This window comes from Megalops cyprinoides, chromosome 10 (assembly GCF_013368585.1).
Source record: "Megalops cyprinoides isolate fMegCyp1 chromosome 10, fMegCyp1.pri, whole genome shotgun sequence".
Taxonomy (NCBI): Eukaryota; Metazoa; Chordata; class Actinopteri; order Elopiformes; family Megalopidae; genus Megalops; species Megalops cyprinoides.
Genome location: NC_050592.1, coordinates 9,874,913 through 9,901,642, shown reverse-complemented (window position 1 = coordinate 9,901,642; position 26,730 = coordinate 9,874,913). Strand labels below are relative to the sequence as shown.

At 41.9% G+C, this 26,730-nt stretch overlaps 2 protein-coding genes across 3 annotated transcripts; both read right to left on the bottom strand.

Moving 5' to 3' along the window:
• Positions 1 to 362: 362 nt before the first annotated feature.
• Positions 363 to 6,093, bottom strand: prpf31 (PRP31 pre-mRNA processing factor 31 homolog (yeast)). Its single transcript, XM_036539312.1, has 14 exons — positions 5,929 to 6,093; positions 5,088 to 5,303; positions 4,842 to 4,902; positions 4,582 to 4,665; positions 4,244 to 4,341; positions 3,874 to 3,980; positions 3,423 to 3,592; positions 3,161 to 3,318; positions 2,587 to 2,676; positions 2,036 to 2,163; positions 1,883 to 1,955; positions 1,285 to 1,413; positions 835 to 933; positions 363 to 652 (listed from the first exon to the last, which is right to left on the bottom strand). The coding sequence occupies exons 2-14, from the start codon at positions 5,301 to 5,303 to the stop codon at positions 533 to 535; spliced, it is 1,533 nt and encodes a 510-aa protein (XP_036395205.1). The 5' UTR covers positions 5,929 to 6,093; the 3' UTR covers positions 363 to 532.
• Positions 6,094 to 8,808: 2,715 nt separating this feature from the next.
• si:dkey-40m6.8 lies at positions 8,809 to 26,615 on the bottom strand. Of its 2 annotated transcripts, none has more exons than XM_036538876.1 (16): positions 26,061 to 26,615; positions 23,344 to 23,477; positions 22,892 to 23,039; positions 22,712 to 22,785; positions 21,822 to 21,940; positions 21,262 to 21,349; positions 20,915 to 21,063; positions 20,637 to 20,721; positions 20,362 to 20,483; positions 20,078 to 20,227; positions 12,026 to 19,865; positions 11,648 to 11,808; positions 11,169 to 11,305; positions 10,444 to 10,781; positions 10,200 to 10,296; positions 8,809 to 9,614 (listed from the first exon to the last, which is right to left on the bottom strand). In XM_036538876.1, exons 1-16 carry the CDS (start codon positions 26,146 to 26,148, stop codon positions 9,490 to 9,492), a joined length of 9,855 nt encoding a protein of 3,284 aa, XP_036394769.1. In that variant the 5' UTR covers positions 26,149 to 26,615; the 3' UTR covers positions 8,809 to 9,489. The 2 variants fall into 2 exon arrangements, with proteins under 2 accessions (XP_036394769.1, XP_036394770.1); XM_036538877.1 differs by having other exon boundaries at positions 8,809 to 9,611.
• Positions 26,616 to 26,730: the final 115 nt, after the last annotated feature.

Here is a 26,730-nt window from a genome sequence, read left to right as displayed (position 1 = left end):
GTGATCTTTTCCTTTGCTTTGGCATTTTAACTTGCATGCAGCTAGCAAGCCAAAGCAGAAAAGGCCCTAGTGTATTTTATGAAGCAGGCAGCCAACTGGGGTGACCCACTTTGATCCACACTTCATCTACACCTGGCTCTAGATGAAAACAGCATTCCTAGCCTTCCATAAATTTTACAGTGGGCCTCAGCATGTGCTAATGGATATGAAGCACTGGGTAACTGGCCATTACTAAAATCATGATCAAAAAAGTCACAAAAAAAGCACAGACTACTGCATGTAATTTTATTAAACATTTAATGGTATTTAAAAATGGAAAAAACTGAAAAAAATCTAACATTGCTGAAAAAAATGGATGTACAGTCATAATTGCTTCCTGCTAAGTTCCAAGTTCAACCTTGACAAAATTTTAAAATTAGGTCATTTTGCTGCCATTTGAAACCACACTTCCCTAAGCCCTCTGCACCTGCACAGTTATAGCTGTGTAACCCGGTTCTACAGCTTCTCTAAGCATTAGCGTGCAGCTGCGGCCTCACATTTTACCCTCCCCCTCCCTCTTGACCTTGAGGAACTCGGCCATGTTGGAGAAATACTTCTGATTGGCCTCGGTCACCTTCTTCTCTGCAGCTTGAGGATTCACAATCTCCAGCCCCTGTCAAAGATAAGAAAGTGAGGCCTTGCGGTCTCTTCCTCGGAGGCGGAAAAAAAAAATTCACTTCCTTCTTCATCCACGTTACTCATCAAGGTTGTAACTGTAACCCATTTCGTGCAATCGTGCGGCGCGTAATGTCATGTTACAGACCAAGGCATTGCTAACAAATGGCATGGCCGTACCTGCAGTGGGGTGAAGGCCACACTGGAGCTGGTCCCAGAGGAGCGGTCTCGCACTGTCGACTTCCCTCCATAAACCATGCTCTGCTTCTGCAGTGTCCTCTGCGAAAAGAGAAAGCAGCCAGAGACCATCAGCACGTGTCAATCAATCGACTGAATGGTGCGGCCTTCATTTCACTGCAAAGCACTGCGACAAGACCTGAGGCGACTGAAATTCCAAGCAGATGTAGTTATTAAATGTAAATGTTTCTTTAAAGATTGACCAATGATGGAATCGCATGCTAACTATTAACGCTCGCAAAGCGCTTAATTCCAGTCGTCTGCAACGGCACTCACCCGGGGATGCTGTTCTGCTGATTACACAGCCCACTCCTAGCACTATGTTCGACTTATAGCAGCGACTCTGGCCTGTATGATGAGAGAGATGCGGAGGATTGACACGCGCAAGTGTACCTGGAGTGACTTTGAGATCCTGGCTTTGGTGGCCTCGTTGACTTGTGCCTGTCTGACACGGCCGCTGCCCGATTTGCCCAGCTGACCCAAGCTGAAGCCCAGATCCTCCTGGTATGCATCATCCTCAATCTGGCAGTGAGGGAGAGGGTTTACAAATGCAACAGGTCAGGAAAACAGCCCTCTTACAGTACATTACTGCTGCAATACATTAGAGCAATAAAGGGGGATTAAAGGGGGATTAAATAGAGTGAGCATTCTCATGTTGTCCTGGCACTATTCTGTAGTGTTTCATGGTGATGGGACAAATCAGTATGAACTTTGAGGTAAATATAAAATTGTGCTACTTATGTTGTTTTTGTAACATTACATCAAACTGGTCCACTGACCATCTTTAATACAACATGCATAGACTTATATTCCAACACATACTTTTGTACATAATTTAGTGCTTTGCCATAGTGATGCTTTGATATTACCCATGTCTGCTTTCCTATAATTCCTATAATTGAGGTACAAAAAACACATGCAAGTGTGAAAAGAGGAATGAGGAGGGAATTAGGAAGGAATGAGGAGGGAAGGCAAAAAAAAAACTACTCACCTCTGCAAATGTCATTCTGTTCGCGTGTTTCCTGATCTCTGTCAGTCCCAGTCGCTCCTTCATTTTACGATACCTGGCAGAGAAGTGTGGATTAGAAGCTAAATCAACCATCACAGAGAGAAACAGGGAAAAAAAGGAAATCTGTGTCAGTACCTCCTCCCCCCTCTCTTCTTCCTCTGACCGTCTAAGGGAGCAGGGAGAGGCTTCACCTGCTTCACAGGGGGTGGCTCCTGCCATTTGTCAAATTTCCGCTCAATCTCCTCCTTCAGTTCATACCCAACCTATCAGAGCAGATACACAGGACCAGGTAGTAGGAGTATGCAAAAGCCATTGGGGATATTTTCATTCATTTATTCATCCATGTAACATTATACCCTGTATTCAACTGCCTACCCAAAATTCCTGTTTTCTCACCAAATTCCCTTCTAATCGCACATCCTTTATGTCAAGTCTACATTCCATCTTCCTCCTTTAGAGCCCCAAAGGACAATGTTTTACATCACATTACATTATAAAGCTGGATATTTAGCGAGGCAATTCAGGTTAGGCACTTTGTCAAAGGGCACAATAGCAGTGCCTTAGCTGGGAATCGAACAGGCAACTTTTGGGTTATGCTCTGCTCCTTCGCACTAGGCTACACCGCTGTTTGCCCACCTGAAATACACCCTCCCACCTCCTCTCCCCACCCTGCCCTCGAGTCTCACCTTTCCATCAACACTCTCATGGAAGCTGTCCACTCTGGCTGCCAGGGCACACTTTGCCGACACCAACCTGGCTGCCTTTCTCCGCAGGTCCTGCAGACATCATTCGAACCATTACCCGTCATTTCCACTACACTGAACTTTATCTCCCTGAGCAAATTTCACTCACAACAATGTTAAGATAACTATGATTGATGCATTGCGTCTCTAAAGCAAAAGCACGACATTCACGTAATTCTTGGGGTGCATCTGTGTTTTTCTACGAAGCTAATGAAGGAACGTGAAAACGTTACACTGGGACAAAGTAAACCACACTACTGACAGTAATGGAACTCAACAGTATTTTTTTAAACCCTGCAATTTCTTGTATTTCTTTAAAATGACTGTTGGTGCATGATGCACAGCATGAATTCTGAAAAAAAAAAAAAATTAAACCACAGGACCGCGTCAATTTTCAAGGAATAGAGAACTGAAGAGAACCGACGTAAGAATCAACTTGACCAGGGGGGTTGGGGGGAGACACAATATGCAATGTGGCACAAATGATTTGAGCCAGAGACAGGATGCGCATACTAACAGGGGGCAGGGACTGCACCACGTCACAGTGGTAGATGTAGCCGGTGTGGGGGAGCAAAGAGGTGCTACTGAAGCCAGAGAGGGACTTCCGCTGTGCGCCCAGTAGCATCAGGTTACAGGCTGGCATCTTCGACAGGTTAGTGAGGCCCCCAGCAATACCTGCGGAGAGAGACAGAGACAACTAACAGTATATTCTCTACTCTTCTGTTCCTGCAAGTGATCATCTCGCCCTCCTCTGCTCATTCCCGATCCAACTCACTCACCCATGATTTTAGCAGCAGTGGAGGCCCCGACGATAATAGACAGGTTGGGGGCGATGAAGGACATCCGGGACTCCACGTACTCGTAAATCCTGTGTTTTGATTGGTTTAGCTCAAGAGCCATGTCGCAGGCCTCTTCTAGGCGCTGTAGCTCATCCTCGCCCAGCATAGTTCTACCAATAGTAAGGTTACGTGTTAGTTTTTCTTCATGAAGATGGCCCACTCACCAAAATGCAAGAGGTACCAACATGACAAAATGTGTGTACTTAGACCAAGAATATTCCTGGCATCATCCTACTAAAATCAGTTCATGATTCAAGCTGTGTGCCCTCTTTCTCCTGTACATCAGTGGTAATGGACAGTAGTCCGGTGTTGACAGACTCATGCTCACTTTCCCAGCACTCATGCCTTGCAGTGTTCAGTGAACCAGCATATTCTCAGTAGAACATCTCACCCCTGTGTAGTTGATGCTGTCACACTGACGACCATGATAGTGGCATTTGTCAGGATCTGCTGGAGAGTCTCGTTGTTTTTGCACTTGTCCAGGTTATTCCCCAATTCCTGAGAAAGATAAAAAGGGTCTCTGAATACTCTTTAAGTGCAATTAAACTAAAGCATTAGCATCTTTCATTACATTATTGTCATTTCATTTGACTCCAGTTATGCTTTGATTCAGTAAACAAGTAATTTTAACATGTAGATTTCATCAAGTTAATCTTTAACATGAAACAAATTCTCTCTACAAAATGACAGCGTCACTAAATATTTTAGTAAAGAGCAGTTTAAGTAATTACATGAGCCATCAAACCAGTCACGGATCTTACCTTGACAGTCCGGATATAATCTAGAGAGTTTGGCACCAAAGATTCAAGCTCTGGGAATCTCTTTGAGTATTTGTCACGGACAAACTTGTGGATGATATCTAATGCAAGAGGAAATAAAGGATAGTTATGAATAAGTTGCATCACACTGTAATATCAATATATTGGGTAGAATCAACACCACTCATACAAACATTTGTTCAGCAAAACATATGTACTATATTATGACCATGTTGTTAAGTGGTGCATGTATATATACAAACCGACATCCAAATATCATTACACTTTCAAAGTTCTTCATTGCTCGGTTATATGACTGTCAAGAAGATTCCTGTATTTACTCAGTTCGTTGTCAATTTCCACTGTCAAGTTGTTGGCGGCCACAATCAGTCGGTACTCTGGGTCTGCCTCCACAGGCCCTGCCACTGAAAAAGGAGAGAATCAAAACACCAGACAGAAAGTGACATGGTGAAATGTAAATGGACAACGGGAACTACAGGGTTAGTGCAGAGGAAGACACAGCAGAGGTCACTGTGGGAAAAATAATAAACTGTTTCAAAATATATATACAGAAAGACGTAAAAGATTTAAAACCAAATACCATCTGTGCTCTTGCGCTGATTCCCAACATACTGTGCAATCTTTTCCATGATCTCTGAAAACTGCCAAAAAAAAAAAAAAACAGGTCAAGGATGAGTACTGAAAAAAAAAAATAGTAAAACTCTTAAGAGTAACACTGGTCAGACGCCACTGAGAGCAAACCACTGTTCCCTGCTGACAAAAAGATGCATTAGTGTAATACTATTTGAAGACGGCCGACATTCCAACAGAAACAACGTTAACTTACTGATTTGCTGTTTCTGAGCTTTGCAATTGAAGTGACACTCTCTGTTCCACTGTAGTCAAGCTCCATCTCTTCTGGTATGTCTTCCAATCCTCCTCCTCCTTCTCCTGCCCCAGCCTCTCCTTCACTCTCCCCTCCATCGGCTCCGGTGTACAGATCATCTTCGCCCTCGTCTCCGGCTTCTTCCAAATCCGCAAGCAGTTCATCGGCTAAAGACATCTGGAAAAGGCAGAATATGTTACTACTTTGAATGGATACACTTATCCTCTATTGTGCTGGAAGTCGCTCTGGATAAGAGCGTCTGTTAAATGCATGTCATGTAATGTACTACCACTGTACGGGAACGAAGTGTACAGTGTGGGGAAAATAAAAAAGGAACTCTAGGTATCTGACTAGACGGAGACACCATTGCAGCAACTCAATATGGATTACTTACAATTCAAGATAAAATACAACTAAATAAATTATTCTTTGCTGGTGAGCACATGCTTTTCTTTTAACAATTTCATTAGTTCCCAAAAGCTAACACTCTGTTGGGTAACAGTTAGCAATGATCTTACTACTACTCACGCCGCATAACGCTGGATAGCTAGCAAGCAATCTGGCGAACGGTACATTTTTTACAGCTAGCTAGCTAACTATCATGCACAAAGCAGAACTTTGGTGTAGCTAGATAGCAAACCACTAGCGATACGACTGAATAAAGCACCTAATAATAGCTAAATAAACGGTCATAAACGCTAGCTAACTAGCTGATATTTGCCTAACATTAAACCAAAGATGGCTAGCTAGCAGATTGAATTTTATCGGTCGGCTCGCAACGTTAAGTCAAACTCTTCCTCACCTTTGCAACTTGCCAGCCACTCCTGTCCTATCCAGAGAATACCTAGTGCAAAATAATTACAAAGAAAATGTAAAAAGATATTTGTAATTCCGCGGGCTAGTTCGATACGCAACTATGTCGTTAGCTGGTCCATGGAACAAATGTAACCTAGCTAAGTGTGTTTTGTCTGGCGCACCGCTAATGCGTCACACCATTTCAGCCAATTGGAATTGTTAAAGGTGTATCAAGTATGCGCATGCGTAGTTCGGCTGCTCAAGTACTCGTTTGAAAGTACGGTAATTTTGGTGGTTGCAGGCATGACACTAGGGCAAACAATCAAATGCAAAATGAGTTGCAGATCGTATTTTATGAATTTCGGATTAAATTTTATTACGTACTGGTAAATTTTCCAAATGAATTTGCCAGAATTAGAGACTGAAGTTACGAGTTTCAGGTCTCAATGGTACATTTACCTTTATTCATTCGGCAGACGAGTGACTTACAGAAGTGCGTTCAACCAATGAGAGTAGGCGCTGAGATGAGATGAAAGTGTACAGCCTTAAAATGTGGCCGGAATGTAGGTTGTGATAATATACGTTAGGGTGCAGTTATTGTTACTGCTATGCAGGCTAGAAGCAGAATTTTGACAGGTAGCCAGCGTAGAGACATGAGGAAAGGTGTGACGTGACAGGATATTGCGGTTTGTATATCAGTGGAGCAGCTGCAGTCTGAATCAGCTGGGGGATCCTGTGGCGCTTGTGAGGAGGCCAGCCAAAAGAGAGCTGGTAGTACGGTAGTCTTTCTCTAGTTTTAATGCAATGGCTACATTTAAATTGGTGTTATGTTTGCACAATATAGTAATTAAAGAATGTTTAAACGACACTTAAAGTGTTAGAAATACTCTCTTTTTGTTACAATATTGATATACAAGCTACAAGTCCCTGCATTTTAGTCATTCATCTACCTGTCTGAAAAACAAAAAATCATATAAATACAACCTTGACCCAAAACAGGACATGAACACCGTGCCCTCACTTACAACAGAGACCTACAGGCCTTATTTTTGAGTGCTCCATTAAGGCAACATACCCTCCACTGCTTTGGCTTTGAACAGTTGAATGAATTCAAATCTCACTGTAACCCACATTGATTGATGGGCCACCTGATTATTGCTAACTGATAGTATAAGTTGGGTAGATATCTGGCTACAAATGAATGAAATGGAAAGACACATACAGAGAAAAGAGACCAAAATAAAAACAGGGCACACCTGTGTCTGAGCGCAGTGTAGAGAGAGCATCACAAGTTCCACAACCCACTTAAGAGCATTCCCTGCCCTCAGCACTCCAAATCTTCACAGTTGTTGCAGGAACTCCAGCCTGGAACCATCAACAGCCATGCAGGATGCCACTGCCTCCTCCTTACCAAAGCTCACTTCAATTACTATGTTGAGGAAATCCTCAAAGGTCTCCAACAGAGCGGAGAAAAGACATTGTCATGGTACCTCAGTCTGGCAAAATGAAAACTACCTCAAAAAAGTGCTTTGAATTAAGGTCACGCAACATCTGCTTGAAAGCAGTTTTGATTGTATTAGCAGCTGATACAGTTTTAGTCAGTTAAAATGAGGATAAAAATTAGTTTCTCTGCTAGGATGGAAATATTTCTTGGATCCTATGCAGGATCCATAGCTATTAGCCATCACAAAAAGCAAAGGGTTGTGCTGCTGAGGTTTAAAATGGCAGTTTTAAGGATGAAACTCCAAGACCATGTACATTAGCCACTGCTCAGATATGTAGCAAAAATGCATTCTCCAAAGCTCTTCATAAGAAAAATGAACGTTGGGGATACACTTGGCTCTAGTGAGGTTTTGCCCAAGATTAGTCACATTTTATTCCTTTGACAAATCTCAAACATTGGCATTTGACATTGATGGGTGTTATGCAACAGGGAGGGTGGTATCCGCTGCAAGGTCAGAACAGAATTTGAGATTATCTGGTATCCAGGCCAGCAAGACTATGAAGAAGTCCCCTTTGTTTCAGAGCACTCTGTGGTCCAGATACAGACAATGCCTGCATCTTAACATACTTGCCTTCAGTTTCCCAGCTGGCCATTTGGAAAATTCACGCTTTCTTGAATTTTGAAATATTATTACTTCACACAGTTGACATGATCAAACCAAGGCAATCAGAACAATAGCACAATGTATAACAAAAACAATGTTTAAATTTCAACAGACATTTTCATCACACCCAAAGAAAACTCTATGCTATTTGATAGAAGACAGTACAATTTATTCTCATCAAACAATTAAATAAATGTTTCACAGTTTTTCTTACGCGGTTTTTATTTCCCCAGTTTTTTTTACAGCATATCATGAAACCCCTTCAATAAACAATACAAGTTTAAATCGACATAGACAGACTAAACAAATGAACTAGTTAGACCTAATCTGTTGCCTGGATGACAGGCTTTAGAAATCAATATAAATAAACTGATTCATCAATGTATGACCATGTCTAGCAATGATGGACTCTTTTTATCTGTGCTGGGATAATTTATATGTCCTTCAGATAAATAAAACTAAGGCAAAAAAATAAATTACGTCAAATGATAACCTGAATATAAAAACCCACAAATTCAAGGACAGCCAAACATATACAGAAGGGCAGATAGAAAGACAGACAAGATAAACTACTCTTACATTTAATGGGCTTGAAAAAATATCTTTCTTTATCATTTGGCAAGGATCAAACAAACCTGGAAAGATATCATTGACTGTATGAATTAAGTCTCAAATTCTTTTAATGTGAAAGAAATAAGTATGTACCACCATTATATAACAATATTAAACACAAACAATAAATAAATAAATATATAGATAAATAAAATAAAAATGGCCTTGTGACATAAATTAAAAAACAAATTATGTATAAATCATAAAAAGTGAACTGTTGATATTAATCTTTTCATGCATTCTACGAATAATTCTAAAATAAATGAGTCTAAAATAATCTTGTTTACACTTGAAAGATTCACAATTGTTTCTTTTTTTATACAATGAGTACTTTCAAATAGTTGAGTACGTTCAAATAGCTTCCTCCCAGATGGGACATACATGTATAGTCGACTGCAAATGAAAATTATATTACAATGTAATGATTTCAATTCAAGCTTACACATAGGCAGGAAACAGAGAAAGTGCACCCCCTGTTTGTAAGGGGAGGTACAGAGAGAGGAAAGAGATGGTACATAAAGACTTCCATTGCATAGCAGTTAAATCAGTTTCAGATTTTACTAAGCTACAGGCTCTATATCGATATCACAAAATAGTAAGTTACTGCCATGTCTGCAAATACACCTCAAATGAGGCGACAAAAGGGAAACAAATATCCAGCTCCAGGTGGAGTTTCATATACAAGATCCTGCAGCTGGTAAAACCTGGAATGTCTCAAACATCTAGAATGGGAGTCTTTGCATCACTTTAAAGTAACTCTAACAACAGTGAACAGCAGGATAAACTTCAGTAGTATTTTCAGGTTTTTTGTTTGAGGGCTGACTTCAGTAAAATGTAAGAAAAGCGTGTCAGACTAAATGAGGGTCATGGGCAGGGCTAACAGTAAAGCGTGATGTCACAGAATTAGCTCCTGACATCTTGGGGTTGATTGACAGATCGTCACTTTCCCTGGACTCCACAGCACCACTCGCTGCTAAGACACACACACACAAAAAAAGAAAATAGGCTATATGGCTAGAACACCAACACAGCAAATTGAACTTGTACATGCAATAATTTCAGAAAGACAGTGATTAATTTGTTTTCAACAATATTTAAAATGTGTTGGATGTATGCAATAATAATAATAAGAGGAATATATCACTATTATTACCATGCAAAACAATCAGAATTTATGTTGGTCATCTGTTAAAAATATCCTACTGGTACTGTCAAAATATGAAAGAATATTTGCTGGTATAAAAATAGCTTGTTCAAAGAGCTAATCTACTACCTTGAGGAGCTTTTAAGTGTTCAACCTGGAGAGCTTCTTTAAATTCAGAAATCATAAAAGTATCTAATTTTGGTCATGGAATTTTAAATAGCTGAGCACAAAGACTCCACTCAAAAACGTTCTAGTCACCAAAGTATTATGAGTAACAGAGTGATTAAAAATACAGAGCCAGTTGTGAATGTATGGCTGTATACTAACACTGTGGAAAACACAGATGAGCTTTAAAAACAGTACTAAACTGGTTTTACTTCATTGAGTTTCAGCTGTTAGACATTTTGTACATACCTAATGCCTCTATAGATGAGGCAGTTCTTGATTCATCTTGAGAAGGAGATGGACTGGTGGGTACAGAGCCAGTGCTAAGCTCATTGGTTGGTGTCTCCTATTCAAAACAATGAAGGAAATCATGGATACAAACATAATATGCAAGCGCTGAGGTAAAGAAAAGACAAAAGGCTAAGCAACATGCCCTCTAATGACAAACCTCAAACATGAAACAACAGACACACTCAAGGCAGAAGATACATACCTGATCGAAGAGATAGACAGTGACATCGTCAAAAAAAGACACATTTCTTCCTCTCTCTTTTTCTCTTTCTGTTGGTTCCCGTGGTGATTTCAGTGAGCTCCTCAACCCCACACGTCTATCCACATCTGTCTCTGTGACAACAATCACTCTCCTGGACCCTTCTTCTTCTTGCTCTTCTTCATCCTCTTCATCAGGGTCACTTCCTGTAGATGCTCCCCTTCTTCGCCCACCTCTCTCTCTATTCCCCCCACCTTCCCAAAATCCTACCCGGGGACTGGGAGAGAGAGGTAGAGAGAGGGCAAGAGGGGGCAGGGAGAGGGAGAGACGTGCTAGTTTGGCTGTAAGATAGAACAGAGCAATGAAGGAGGAGAAAAACAGTGAGAATGGTTCTGGCAATTGATAACCATTTTGCAAACTTCCTTAAGGACAATTTGGCCATTTTAAATAGGTCCATTCAAACCATCCCCTGGATGTAATATTCAGAACTAAGGAGAAATGTTGTCTTGGGCAAAAACATACAAACTGAGTCAATACCAATACTTTTAATCAGTTGGATACTTTTGTGAGTAAAATGAAGACATTCAGGCACTGTTGCCCTACAGGATCTGATTATGATATTGCTAAAACTGAAAGAAGATCATCTGATGTTATATTTTTGTTATATGGAACACATTTCTGAGATTCAGCTCTTATGTATATGGTATATGTGAGGTCCCTGAGAGCACCTTTCATTGCTTGGTTTGATACAACCAAAGGAGGTGTGATCTCAGCTTCATGTCCAGCCAAAGTCAGTGGGTCCCGAGTGGCAACGAAGGGTTCTTCAAAAATGGCAGAATGAGCTGCAGGCTGGGGCTCCTCTTTGCTGTGAGAGCAAGATAATCACAACTGATATATTAAACATAGAAAATTGAATGACATTCATTGGGCTGGTCACATTGCTTGTTGCCCTTGGAATAATAAAACACACACAAATTCACAGGGCAGTGAGAATAAGATCTGCCATTAAATGTGAACTTGACATATTCGTGGGTAAAAACATTTAAACAGATGAGTATGCAGAAGTGAAATATTAAACAAAAAGCAAGGCATATCCTTTTTCTTTTTTTCAATCCATTTATCAACGCAATCAAATTCAGTGCAAACATTCATCTAAATGTACTCAATGTAGGCTAATAAACTGAACATAATGATTCACATTACTTACTGATCACTGCTCTGACTGTCTTTTTCTCTTGGTCTGTCTCCTCCCTCTGTTATGGGGTCGCTCCAGGGACGGAGAACAACCGACTCACTCACGGGTGACCCCCACAGCACATTCTTCTTTACGTTTTCACTGAGGGAGTACTGCAATCTCTCTTCACACACCTGGGGGAGAAGGAGACACAGGGGGATGGAATGGTAGGGAGAGAGAGTGTACTTCAGGGAGCTTCCTCAATCATCGAGCTACAGCTGAAAAGCTTGTCTTCAGTTTTATTAAGGCAAAACTCTACAGCTGAATGGATTCAGCTATTATATTAGATATTTTCATTTATTCAGTCTAAAGAAGATGAACTGGAGGACATGAAAATGTTCTTAGTCTTACCTGCATCATTAATCCATTTTTAGCTGGCATTTTGGACAGTGACCTTTGACCCACATTTTTTTCAGAAGGGTGGCATGGTGAAGCCAGTGATCGTTCCTCAGATCCAGGCTTCACCTCTCCAAAAGGAGACTGCACAAGAGAGGAAGGACCTGGGACCATTTCTTGACTTCCATCAGGTTGTTGATACAGCCTGGATCTCAGAAGTTGATCGGCGTTGTCTGATGTGGGCACGAAACTTTCAGAGACTCCCCCTGCCTCTCCTTTTAGGTGCATTGTCCTCTCCCCTTCCCAAGTAGAAGACGTTTCTTTACCCATCCCCATCTCAGCTGAACCTTTGGACTTTTGCTCCGGGGTCTTTTTCAGGGATTCCAATAATTCAAGGTTCTCCAAGAAGAGATCACCCAGAGTGCCTTCATCCCCAGAAATACGACACAGCTGCTCAAGCTTCTCAAAATCTTCCAAGGGCTCCTCATCTAAGTCCTTCCACTCAGATATCAATAACTCGGGGATAGAAGTGAGTGAACACTGGGAGAAGGACGGGAGGGAGAGTTTCTGGGATATGGTGTTTTCTTCGTTTTGACCCACACTGCAAGGTTGGCAGAGATTCTGTTGATTAGTGGGACGGCAGATTTGAGCTAGCGGTACAGGTGAAGCCTCCAGATTTGCAGAGGTCCCCTTGTTCTGAGTGAAATCCCCGGATGACTCTTGAGGGGCTGCACAGCCTCCCAGAGTCACAGTGGAGGTGCAGCTGGGCACCACAACAGGACTGTGTTCTGACTGCAAAGTTGTCTCAACTTTAGACAATATGTCTGTATTCTGATGGCAGTGTTGGAGTACTGACAAACCAGAGTCTCTGTGAGGTTCACAATCTTGTACTCCCTCAGAATACAGCTGGTTAGATTCACAGTTTACCATTACCTCTGAAATTTTGGAATTTGTCTTTTCTTGAACATTAGATGAGTCTGTACTAGAACTAAGTATTTGTGAGTAGTTTTCGATTTGTGTAGAAGTTTCACTGCTGGTAAATTCAACCTGCTTCTTTGCAAAGGATGAATCTTCCTGGGTTTCAGCAACAGCTGCTGTTTGGGATTCAGTTTTTGTGTGGGAGAGGAATAAACCTGTATCACTGACATCCTTGATTTCCATACAGTGAACTTCATTATGAAAACTGTTTGGGCTTTGAGACATATTTGCTAGTAAATTGGTTTGGGATTCTGTAACACTTGGGGTGTGAGAGACCTGATCATTAGAAATGTCTTCCTTCACTGAGTCCAGATGAGGAACTAAACCTTGAACATTGCAGCTATCACTGGAATTTGTAGAATTTAGGGGGCCAGTACAAGAAACATGGTTTTCTGCTTCTTTGCCTGAATTTTCAAAGGTTTTCTTATCTTCAGTCTCCACAGGGAGCAATTCCTGACAGGACAGTTCAGGTTCACCTTGGTGTTTGTTGAGAACTTCATTCTCAACATTTGCCACAATGTCAGCATCAACCTCTATCTGAAATGCATTAGTAAAACAAATGGATTGACTTGAATTTATATTCTCAGTTGTAACTGGGAGGTCTTTCACACCACAGAACTGATCTTTTGCATTTTCCTCAGTTATTCCTATGCCCAGAATCTGACTGTTCTCCATACAATCCACTCCCAGATCTCTGTTAACATCTGAGTGGGTGACTTGGTTTTCTTTACTATGATTAAATGAATGAAGACAGCTGGTGTTCTCTTCCATCCTGACAACATCTAACTTTTGGTTTCCATCTGCAGGCAGTGAACATCTGTTGAAGTTTTGATTTTCTTCTGCAAAATCTCCTTCCAGCTGATGTTGCAAATATGGCATCTTAGGGCTTTCAGTGTCGCCTTTCTGTATTTCAAAATCTCTTCCCGTCCCACTATGACTATCCTCGTTTTTTGTATGGGTGAGACTCTCCTGCACTGGGTTTTCCAAATTCTCTACCTCTAAAATCGTACATTCCTCTCTAATTTCTTGTCCTTCAACGTCCAGATCAGGATTTTCAACATTCTCCTCCTGCTGTATCCCATGTCCATGGTCAGTCAATAACTGGCTTTCCATGACACCTGAAGCCTGGCTAGGCATGGACTGCATCTCTAAGAATTTTGTATCTATGTGAGGGAAGTCAGCCTGTCCTTGCCTCTCATCATTGACCGTGTCTTGACAACTTGAAAAGACAGAAGGATGCGGCTCGCTTCCTGCAAGTTCATCATTCTCTTCAACCTCCCAGAATCCACGCCCCAAAGCCACATCTTCTTTGTCTCTCCATGTATCCCTATTGAAACCAGAGAAGAGCTCTGTTCCTAGTTCCACCTCTTGATTCACAGGTTCTGCTGAGGCCCACTGGTCATTTTCTGCTGGCCACAGATGGAGATCTCCTTTTTTGAATCGATAACAGTCTAACTCTCCTCTCACAGCTCCTCCTGTTCCTTCTTCCTCTTCCTCCATAGCATTCCACAGTTCCTTAGCTTTCAGCTGTAATCCTTTTGACTCCATATCCAAACTCTCAATGAAACTTGCCCTGGGTGAGACCTCGGTTAGCATTTCCCTTGCTCTTCCTTCATCCTGTTTGTCACTGTCCAGATTCTCCTGAATTGTATAACAGAGTTCCCCAGCAGCTAACTGCTTTTCGGTTTCTGATTCTGAGTTAGCTCTCTCATCATTGCTATGCTCTGAGTAACAAAGATTCCTTAAGCCCAGCTCATTGGCATCTTGATGCTGGACCTCAGAGTCATTAGCATCTTTTCTGGTAGGGGTTTCAATAATCCTCTCTCCCCAATAAGACTGGGAGATATGCACTTTTGTTTTGTCTGTATGCCCCTCATGGTTGGGTTCCAACACTGAATCAAACTTATCCTTGGATCCTGTTTCACTAGTTACTACATTATAGAACCTACATAGTCTAGATTCTCTGTTGTCAGGACTGGAGTATGACGGTAACCCTTGTTGCCCATCATCATTTACTTCATGGTATTCTGGCAATATCAAATCTTTGTCACTCTTATCTTTGAAATTCAAATGTGATGCATTAGTTAGGAATTCTTTTTTGGATTCCTGCTCATTATCCTTCATTCCTGGGTATATTTCACTACCAGGAATTCCTCTCAAACTGTCTTTCTCTGTAACAGCATTACAGACAGACTTGAAATCTTTCTCCACTGGATCCTGAAAAATAATTTCCTTTGTTTTTCCATCAGACAACAGATCAATAAAAGAATCATTCTGGGCCTTGTCACCCATATTGTGATAATTATCAATATGGGAATATACTTTGTAATCCACCTCATTTCCGTCATTGTATGAGAAATCTTTTAAAGGTTGACAATCTAAAGTTGAGAATAACTTGGCTATGAACTCAGCACTACCTTCAGTTTGTGTCTTTTCTGGAAACAGTGCCTGGCTATCAAGCTCTTTCAAATTTGGATCTGTGCCCTTTGTCCTTTCAAATAGATTGCTGGATATTTCAGTGAATTCTTTCTGCTTTGAATCCATCTCTGTATCGTGAGCTAATTCAATCAGACCAATATTTCTTTCTTCAAGATCAGCTGCTTTCCTGAGTCTATTCTCTACATTGAGGGACGGTTCTTTTTCTCTGGCACTTATTTCTGCAATCTTCTTATTCTCCGTCCAGCGGTTTTGTATTTCCCTCTCTGTCTCCACTGCCATCTTTTCATTTGAAGTCAGTGTTCCTTCCATCTGGTCCTTTGTCCTATTTACTTCTTTTCTTAAGGTTTCTCCCTCTGTCTCTCCCTCCTCTTCTACCTCTGCTCTCTCCTCTATCCCCATCAGCATCCCCCTCTCTCCACTTCTGCTGCTGCTAGGACGAGACAGATTCACCCCATCTCCACTCCTCCTGTTTGCACCCTCCCCTTCCCAGTCACTATCAGAAAAGTAGGCAGAATCCCGGTAAGGAGTGTCAGTTCCTAACGCTCTCCACCCAGTGCCTCCTCCCCCCCATGGGTCTCCAGGCGTCAAACAATCCAAAGAACTGGATGTCAAAGGTGACATAGCTGAGTCTGTTGGAGTATTGACAGAAAATGAGAGCTCTGAAGTTGGGTCCAAAACAAGGGGTAGGGGAGTCATGTCTGTGCCTTTATCTCCCAATGGTGACAAGAAGTCCTGAGGGTAGGCATCTATGTTTTTGATCTTGCATTCTGTTTCAGGATGGCTGTCGTGCCCTACTATGCCTAAATAAATCTCAGCATCTATTTGCGGTGTATTTGAAATTTTGTTGATTTTAGAAAAAGCTTCAATATTTGAGGTCTGAGAGTGAGCCATAATGTCTGTTATTTCTTTCTTTTGAACAATTTCTGGACACATATCTTTTTTCAAAACTCTGTCATCGACAGATTTATCTGACACACTGGAGTGTTGTGAAAGATTTTGAGACCTTGTTTCATTTAGACTGTCAGGGGTTTTTGAACTCAGACCGATACTAGATACATCCATGTGAGAAGGGATATTACCAGACTGTTTGGAAAAATCATCATTCACAATCCTCTGATCTGCTTGCCACCCGTCTGTCTTCAAGCCATGCAAAATGCTGTCATCAGCTTTTAGTGTCTGTCCACCAGGTATAACAGTGCTTTGTTCCAAGAGAGCCTCTGTAATTTCACTACTCTTTTCTCCCGCAGTCATTTGACCGTTGCCATCTATATCATTTGTAGAAGGATGGGAGTCCAGCTTGTTGGATTCCACCAATGAGTCTGTGGTAACTTCAGTGACACCGTCCTGAGATAAGGACTGGACTTCTGACTGTCTTGAAAGCTCTACTCCTTGTCTAGATTTTAGTTCCCCTCCAGAAAAGTCTGGCAAAGTAGAACTATCTTTGGACACTCCCTCCCCCTGCTCAGTTGATCCTAATTTCAGTCTCGCCTCTGCTTCTCTCTCCTCTATCCCAACAGGACTGGCTTTCCTAGGCACTGAGTCTTCTTTCATCCCTGGAGATATCTGATCAAGGAGAAGCCCATTTTTTGGCATTATCTCTGAGAATACAAAACCATCACTTTGGGACTGTGATTTAGACTGTGACTGAATTTCAGAATTAGTCAGTGAATTCAATGCATCACAAACTTCTAATTTCCCTGCAGGGGAATTGACTGGGCTAGTTGCATTAGTAAACTTTCCTTGTTCCAGGCTGGGTGTATCTGCTGTTACATTGTTTGATCCAATCTGCAGGACTGGAATTTCAGGGCGGACTTTAATTTCAGTTCTCTTCGAACGCTTTGTAACTTGTGCATAAATAGCTTCTGTTGCATTTTCGCGACATCCATCTGTGGCACTGGGTGGTTTTTCACTTTGAAATCTAATAGTTTGAGAAGAATCAGGAACTATGCATACTGATTCATATTCAGGTGATTCTGGAGTATTAGTAAGAGATTCGTCTTTCTCGAGATTGGTTGAGGCAGATCCATGTTTCCTTGACATGATCTCTGTCAGAAAGGTCTCGGCTGATCGGATCTCTTTCAAGAAGTCTTCCCTTGTCATTTCACTCTTCTGGGACTGTGTGTCTGATCTTCCTGGAGTTATTTCTGACAGCAAAGAACGAGACCTTCTCATCCCTCTAGTGAAGGCCTCCTCTGCTTCTGCATATGTAGGGAGAACAGGGGGGTAGGGTTGGTGATGGGATTTTGAGTCCCAGAGAGGAGGCAGTTTTCGTTCAGAGTTTCTTTCCACATCTCCACTGGCCTCTGCATCCATTTTTCCACTATCGATTTCTGTAAGGAACAATTCTGTTTGGAAAGGTCCCTTTCTGAGTACATCACTGGTGTCCTTCTGCGTCTCTATTGGTCCCCATGCTTGTTTTGCAGAGCCCAGCTCTGTCACCAGCGATTGGGAACGGCGCATCCCTTGAGTAGGACAGACCAAGGGTTCTGCTCTCTCACCCCCTTTCTGGCACTCACCTTTTGAGTCACTCCCCAAATCCCACGAGCTATCCTCAAACTTCGTGTCCCTAGACTCACTAACGTTGGAAATCTCAGTCAGAAACAGGTGCATGGGGGATTTTTTGGACGCAGACACGCCCTCCTTCAGCAACTCAGCATCTTCTTGCCAAATGGCTGGAAGAATGGTGGCGAGGCGGGACTGGGTCCTCCTCATCCCCCTGGAGATGAGCTCAGATGTAGCAGGATCTAGATCATCAGATAAATGTATGTGTTTGATGGCAGTTCCACTATGTGGTTTAGTGGGTGAGGAAAATGGTGAATCATCCTCGTCTGAATATGTCGGGCTTGAGGAGCACTCTCTCTCTATTTTTGGGATCATGGATTGAGAGCGGGTCATTTTTGGATAAAGTGTATCTTGGCGAATTGGGGATTCAGCATCTTTTGACTGACAGTGGAACTCTTTCACGTCCTTTGAATTGAGCAGAGACTGTGAACGTCTCATGCCTTTGCTGAACGGTTTCATGTCGGGATAATCACAGGCTAATGGGTCTCTTTGTGAGTACACTGTGGGTTTGTTTGCTTGATTGAAATAAGCATCTCCAGGGAAGTTAGGGTAAGGACCCCTTTGAAGTTTATAATGGGGTGGGAGAGGGGGAGGAGGGGAATGAGGTGGTGGGAACAAGGGATGGGTGCCAGAAGAAGGGGGTATGGAGGGAGAAAGAGAAGGGGAGGGTGGCAGGGTCTGGCGTGGGCGATTGAACCCTAATGGGTCAAAAGTAGCCTTTGAACCAGTGCAGTTGCTCATCAACGGAGGGTCGGCAGACTCCATTTTTCCGATTGGGAATGAGGAGCTAGAAAAATGCGCCAAGCCCTGAGCTCTGTGATATCCGAGCGGAGGGGCTGGGAGAGGACGGGAGTGAAGGTAATTAGTGGACGAGGTGGACACGGAGCGGGGCTTGGGAGGGAGGGCAGGTGCCGGGGGACCCAACGACGATCCAGGGAATTTTTGCTTAGCCTCTCCTTCTACTCCCCCCTCTTTCTCCCCAATGTCCACCACCGCGAAATCCGTCACCCTGTTACAACCCTCTTTACTGAACTCAACCAAACCGGTGTTCGGCACTAGCACCTGAACTTCGCTGGACCTCACGGTCTGAAGCAGCTTGCTCCCTTTCTTGTACTCATCCTGAGGGCTGAACGCTGCTCTGTCCTTCCCTAGAGCACTGCTACGAATCTCCACCAGTTCCAAATCCCCAGGGCACATTGAGTCTGATCTCATGATATGATGGCCTTTAGTTCCAGGCAAAGAGTGTGCTTTCCCTTTAAGAGCAGGGGATTTGTCCTGTGGGGTGTGTTCCTCCAAACGGATGTAGTACTCACTGGCCAATGAGGGGCTGCGAGCACTGATCACCGGGACGACAGTGGGTGTGTCAAGGGAGTGTCTGTGGGTGGAGTTAGCAGTCGGGATTGGTTGTGGAGGCGGGAGAGGTTTATAACCACGCCTCCCATGGGCCTTCTCCCAGAAATACTCAAAGTTCAGTCCTTTGCTGGTCTCCGTTACTGTCAATATGTCGTCGAGTTCAGATGAAGACGGGGCGATGGTGTTCCCCACTGGGTCTAGCAGAGGGAAGGAGTTGCCATTCGCACCCCTGCACCCTCCCTCCTCCCTTTCTCTTTCCCTCTCTCTCTGTCGCTCACTTGCTGCCGCTTGGAAGGCTGGGGGACGAAGGGAGTCCCACCGCCTCTCGAAAGACTCATCACTCTCCCCCCTCCTCCCCCTCCCCCCTCCTTCTTCGTCCTCAACTTCGTCTTCATCCTCCTCTCCTACACTTCTCCTGCACATTCGTCGTTCCGCAGCCAAGAGGGAGGACAGGAGGAGGAAGATTTCTGCAACGGAGGGGCGCTGGGATGGGGGCAGCCAGCAAGACTGCATGACCTCATACCTGGCAGAGGCAGACAGAGAGAGAAAGGAGCATTAATGAGGTCACAGAATTACTAATGTGACTTGATAATAAGCAGCTACTTAATTGCACATGTCTCATAATGTAGTAATGGTGGACAATAATACTAGATGACAGATGCTGATTAAAAGCTATTGTTAAAGAGAAAGACACATGCTTTCACAACCACACTCATTTGCAAAGACAAAACTGACCAATAGTCTGCATGGGCAAGCTTGAGTCTGGGCTGTGCCAGTGTGATCTGCCTCTCTCGAATCACAAAGGTCAACACTTCTTCGTCACTCAGATGTCTGTGAGGCTGAGAGCCAAATTCAAAAAGTTCCCAAATCACCACCCCAAGTGACCTGAACAAAGAAAAAGATAGAAAGTGGCGGAAAGTGAGTGTTTGCTTTCACTATGATTATGCTTGGTAAACACACCATGTCCAGAGTTTTAAATATTTCATTGTTTGAGAAGGTGCTTTGAGATGTGTACTTACCAGACATTGCTGGTTTTAGTCTGGTCAGTGACTATCAGTCCTCCCCGAAATTCCTCCAACAACTCAGGGGCAATCCATCGCAAGGGGATCCACAGTTTGTCTGGTGTTAGGTAGTAATCCTCCTGAATACACAACAAAAATATGTGTTTAGAAAAACCAAGACAAAGACATATAGGGACTAGCACACAGTGTCTATATCATGCTCTGGGATAAACACAGTACATAAATTTAAATGGAAGAACACAAAGATGAAAACAGCTGACACAAAATAATACCTTGTAGTGGTTATGGGACAAACCATAGTCTCCTATTCTGACAGTCAGGTCTGAAGTGAGAAGGCAGTTCCTTAAAGCCAAATCACTGAATGGAGAAAGGGAAACAACCATTGACTTAAAGATCACATTCACCAACAGATCTAAATCACATGTCACGTGTGCACTGCAAAGAAATGCACTCCTTAGAATTCCCATACATAGCCAAGGACACGCTAAACTAAAGCATCAAGTAAAAGTCACAAGGAAAAAGGATGAGGATAAAACTGAGCAGTACTGACCTGTGAATGTAGTTGTTTTCATGAAGGTGCAACAGCCCAGAGGTGATTTCAAATGCCATACGTTGCAGGGTTAAAAGGTCCCTGGTCAAAAGGTCAGGGGTCATGCCATCTGACTTCCTCTGAGCTCTCAAATACCTCTTTAAATCACCCTGAAACAAAACCAGGAGCAATGTGCATTATCAGCAACCATCTATACGTATCTTATCTGGGACCAGAACTCAAACATATTATCAGACCAGAATAATTATAATTAAATCTTCATTTATTTTTCATCCACTGCATTAATATGAATTAGAAATGTAATGTGGGTCACGAGAAGTCAATCCCACAATCCTTTGGGTTCTTACCAGCTGACAAAATTCCATAACTAGAAGATACGGAATGCTTTCACTGCACTGGCCCAAGCATTGGAGTATGTTGGGATGTTGTAGGCTTCTGAGAAATAAAAAAAAAAAAAAAAAAACAGAAAGAAGTGTAGAACAGGGCTAAGAAATTTAGTGCAGTACAGGCAGTAGAGAGTACGAGAGAGAGACAGGGAGACAGGATGCCTTCTCCTTGCAAGTGTAATTATAATCCAAGCTGGTCAGAATAAATAGGTCAACAGTATTGCGTTAAGGATTCACAGTCACAGTTTCTAAAATTGTCTAGTTTGTATGAGACAATATCAAGTGGTACACTGACAAATTTGAATGGATAAACATTTATTAAGAAAATTGGATTATTAAAAACTGGCCATTGATTCACTGGAGTTGAACAACTTTGGCTAACTGCATAAAACATAGCTGGACATATTATCATATTCTGTGGTACATATGAAGGACTAATAAAAAGCATTAGACTCTCATGAAATCCTCCTAAATTCTACTTTTGACTTTTCACTCATACATGAGATTATAGTCTCTCTAACCTGTATGGCTCAGATTCAGCCAGGAACTTCCTCTGCTCCAATGGGCTGGCACTGACTCTCAGCTCCTTTACAACAGCTTGAGAGGAGCTGCAGTCACACAACACCTCGGCCAGGATAACCTGAGGTAGAGAGGGAAACACAGCACAAAATCATTGTTATACGTAGCAGGTCCTTTGAAGACAGCATGAAGTAAAAAATGTAAAGGTACAATAGGGAAATTTACTTTGCAGAAGGAGCAATCAGTTGCCATGTGGTGTAGAGGGTAAGAAAGGGGGTTTGTAACCAGAAGCACTTTGTTGCTCTGGTAGGGCACTGCAATTACTCCATCTCTATAAATAGCTTATGTATAAAACATAGGAAAAAAAGAGATTGAGGATCCATACAGGCAGAGCCATTAACACAGCAGTAAGAATTTACGGGAGTTTTGAAACAAACACAGGCTGATACAATTACCTAATAGAGTGAACTTACTACAGAACAAAAGAACAACAGAGTATCTCATAAATTGGGAAAGACATACAGATAGGAAGGGGTACAGTAAAATTCCAGAAAAGGGAAAAGGTTTTAAGCAAGTTTAGTCAAGAAAAATGTTAGTTCAAACAGATGGATATTTCCTCACATGAAATGATACCTTTTTGAATATCAGCCCTCCATGACAAGGATTGAGTACACCCACCTTATACTCCTTTTCATCTATGAGTTCATTAAACTTACAGTTAAATGGAGAAGCTCCAGATTCTTTGAGATAAAGGGCTGTTTACCTCTGTTCAACTTACCTTATCCTCTAAATTTTGTTTTTCTATTAAAAAATCCTCTCAATTTCCATTTTTCTATATGCATTGTCTGAGGAAGAGTTTTACACCAATGAATTGGCATAATAATGTTGTTACCTTTCCAAACCAGCCATTGCCAATCTCTTGAAGATAGTTCAGAGTGTGCCTTCTGAAGCAATGAGAATCTCCATCTTAAAAACATGAGGAGACATAGAGTCACAGGTATGTTTCATACCACAGTAGCTCATTCATTAATACGTTAGCATAGGTACTGGTGTTTGTTGTAGCCTAAAGTACCTGTATTGTCCTGTATAGCAGGGCATATAGCCCTGTCTCGAAGGGGCAAGGTGTAGACCTCAGGCAGTGAGGGGCAAGAGGACAGGCTGTCCTCAGGGGGGGGACTGGAAGCCCCGGAACATTCCTCCCCCTCAGCATTGTCAAACTCCTGGCAGTGAACAAGGATGACAGAGAGAGAGAAAAAAAAAACACTGAGGGATATTAAGGAAGTACCTGTCAGTGTAGAGGTGGAGTCTGGTGACAACTAACAGACAAGCAACACTATAATATAATATTATTACATTATAATATATATAATATTACAGGGACATGCACTAATACAAAGAAGCATGCACCCAAGCACAGATCAGAAATAGGTCTGTGTATGAGTATAAAGGCATACATGCATATTTCAGACAAAACAGATGGTCCTGTCCAGACAGACACAAGATTAGTCCAACAATAAAACTTACATTGAATCCCACTCCTCCTCTTTTGCAGCACAGACAGGCCAGAAGTAAAAGAACAAAGGAAACGAGTCCAGAACAAGAGATGAGAATGACGACATAGGGTGGTGGAGAGAGGGTGGCACCCCTGGACTGAGAAACTAAGAGAGAGAGAAGGAAAAGACAGAATAGATGGTTAGTACAGCTCAACCGAGTAATCTAAACGAGTCTGAGTTTGCTTGCGTTTGGGTGAAAAGCAAAGCAAGAGAGATTTCAGATACTTGGTAGAAAAAACCCATTTCTGTTGAAGAGTTCAGTCTGAGGAGGAAACCACTGGGAGGGAGGCTGGGATTCTAATTTCTAAGTAAATGACAAAAAGAGGACCCCAATGAACAATTCTCATTGGAAACAGAAGGGAAGAAATAAAAAAAAAAAAAAAAAAAAAAACAACCTTGGAGGAAACCATCCTCCTGATGGGACAGGAAGGGGGGGGGGTTGATAGTGTTAATTGAAATTTTTATTTGGGAGAAACCATTCTTATTGGGAAAGCGGGAAGGGAGAAATATTAAAGACATTTGTTTTAGAAACAATTTCAAGAAGCGAGGTAGAGAAGGAGGGGAAGAAGGAGTTGGAATATTCGTGTAGGAGGAGCCGCTACCAGGAAGGGTTGGAATATTTAAAAAAAAATCATTAATATTGGGGAAGTTCTAGGTGAGAAGGAAGGGGTGGGGCATTTTTAATATTGTACCTCAAATTGGACGATTGTGTGGAGCGAACCATCTGTGAAAAAGAGAAGGGGGGAGGGAGGGTGATTAAAAACCCTTTTGGGAAATTGATTTCTATTATCTGACCTGTAAAACCACACACCAAAGTTATGTTATTAAATCACATATAGTTACTGTTTATTGTGTTTTTGTTTGTTGTTATTAATTAACATACAGTAATTATTTGAATAATAAGAATATTATTTAACATTTGTCATTATGATCATGACTATTTACTTCTGACCTCAGACTTGCTGTCATGGTAAGAGTTGATTCTGATGAACAATTTCAGAATTTGCGACTTTTATGCTCTCAAAGTAAAAAGTGCAGTTTATCCCTCAGGATATGAACCTGATATTTGTCACATCTAACCTTGTATTTATTTTTTTTTTCCATAAATTATAAGTTTCTAAAAAATATGTTTTTATGCTTGTTAAATAACCAGAGCAATATTACTGAACTTATTCCAGGTTCTACTTAAACATCAAAATGGAAATTATTACTGGTGAATATTAACAAAAACCAAATTCTCCCTTTTTTGGGACAAGAGTGAAGAAATCTTCCTAACGGGTTACCAACGTATCATGTAGGACTGCGGAAAAGCTTCCTGTAAGTCAGCCTCAACCTATTGTTAACAGAACTTTTACAAAGAGAAAATGAAAAAAAGAGACTCATATGAGCACCTGTAAAAGAGATGGTGCTGGCTAAAGATGTTTCACATTTGGATATTCACCAACATCACAAAGATGCTTTTTTTGTACACATTTACATTCATTATCAGAGGTTGACAGCACCCTCATGAATTCAAAGTCCACCGTTTTCTACATTTTGTTTACAACTGACCGATGTTTTCCACGTGTATTATGATCCACATTAACCCAAGTACATTAAGTTTTTAATTATTGCTATGGTTCACCCTAGGAAAGATATGAAAAATATTTAAAAAAACACACATAAATGTCTGATGATAAAGTGGTAATTTATAACTGAATACATGATCTGTTCCTACCAATTCATATAATGATTATGTGTGTACTGGAATGAAAGTATGGGTTATTGTTTTTTTTTTTTCTCATGACAGTCCAACAGTACTATAATCAATGGGACTTATGTGAGGTCTGGGTGTCACTAATGTTGATGCACTGTCCGTACGTTTCGTTTTCCATTTACTCATCCCGCTGTAGACATATGCACAGACAGACGCATATGAACAGCAACACAAACATCGGGCCCATTTCACCGCGTTGGTGTCCAGCGAAGCACGTTTTCGCTACAACCGCACATTAATTACACGTAACATCTTTGAAATGCAACTGCAGGCCTTATAAAAAAATATGGATTGCACAGATAAAGTGGCGACAATATGGATATGGCTCAGATGAACGTCGCATATGTTATAAGCACCCCTCCCCGAGACACATGCTTGTGTGTATTTTTTTTTTACACAAATACACACCACACACAGATATATAGGCTGTACAGACAAAAACATCTGTGCCATGTATGCACTGAAAAACCCATACACAATACACATATGATAGTACACATCCCAAAAACAATAATTCAGCTACGCATCAATGTTTTGTTCAATAGTCATGTTATCAAATATAAGTGTAGAAATGCAATAATGTATAGACAGCATTCCTTTTGATCTCTAAAAATAAAAATATCCCAACAAAAAGCCTTTAAGGTTTCTACCATTGTTATCGCCCTAAAATGACATGGTTTTTTATTATCATCCTTGCTACAAGCAAACAAGCTGTTGCCATTGTTACAATTATCTTATGTGTTTATCATAAATAGGCCGCCCATTACGAAGACATTATTTTGGTCTTCGTTGCATCTCTGTATTCTTGTCTGTGCAATTCGACCGTAATATTTACTCTTATTCAGATCACCCCGTACTTCCCCTCCCACTTCCATTCCCTCTTCTTTTTTCTTCCTCCATCAATTCCATTCCATCCCACCGACTCCACTCACCTTCTCTCTGCGGGGCTCCCAGGGCTCTCTCCGGGTTGAAATACGACATCATTCCCGCTAGCACTATCATCCAGCACTGTCGTCGCATAGTCGCGGGATCCACTGCACAACCATTCGAGCGACGATTTCAACCAGACCCCCGCACGTCTTCCTCTCCTTTTCTGTCTGTTCCCCGCTAATAATAAACGTCTCCTTGTTGTTCTATTTCCCTTCCCCTCCTCCGTCTGATTTTCCTTAATCCGCAATTAAACACGGTGTGAGAGATGGTCTATTGTGTTGCCTATACTGTCGACCTACTACTGCCGACGGAGTGTTTCCACCAATGCCAGTATTTTTGTATCACTCATCTAAAATACAAATTCCGTGAAGACAAAAAAACGCACATTTTAAAAATATCCCCGACCGATCTCTCCATCGTGCATTTCCTCGTATTGGTCCTGTCTCCTGCCACCAGCGTGTACTGTATTTTCCCCCCTACACGAATGCTACGTAAGACACAACCAAGCTTGCATTATTATGGTTCTGCGTGTGCGTTTCATGTCTGTGTGTCTGTCTCCGTTTTCTTCCCGTTGTGTCGGGTTCGGAATACCTTACCTACACTCTGACATTATGTACATGCGTACCAAATGATCATCTGTTTACAATATTGGTGCTGAATTTTAATTTCCCA

Excerpts from the sequence above, each read along its gene's own strand:
- prpf31 (XM_036539312.1), bottom strand. The coding sequence starts at position 5,303 with ATGTCTTTAGCCGATGAACTGCTTGCGGATTTGGAAGAAGCCGGAGAC. Across the intron at positions 4,666-4,841 it reads TCAGCGCAAGAGCACAGATG|TGGCAGGGCCTGTGGAGGCA; the intron begins GTATTTGGTTTT and ends CTCCTTTTTCAG. Across the intron at positions 1,956-2,035 it reads AAGAAGAGAGGGGGGAGGAG|GTATCGTAAAATGAAGGAGC; the intron begins GTACTGACACAG and ends CTTCTCTGCCAG.
- si:dkey-40m6.8 (XM_036538876.1), bottom strand. The coding sequence starts at position 26,148 with ATGCGACGACAGTGCTGGATGATAGTGCTAGCGGGAATGATGTCGTAT. Across the intron at positions 21,941-22,711 it reads GCAATGGCTGGTTTGGAAAG|GTTATCCTGGCCGAGGTGTT; the intron begins GTAACAACATTA and ends TCTCTACCTCAG. Across the intron at positions 9,615-10,199 it reads CTCATCTATAGAGGCATTAG|CAGCGAGTGGTGCTGTGGAG; the intron begins GTATGTACAAAA and ends TGTGTGTCTTAG.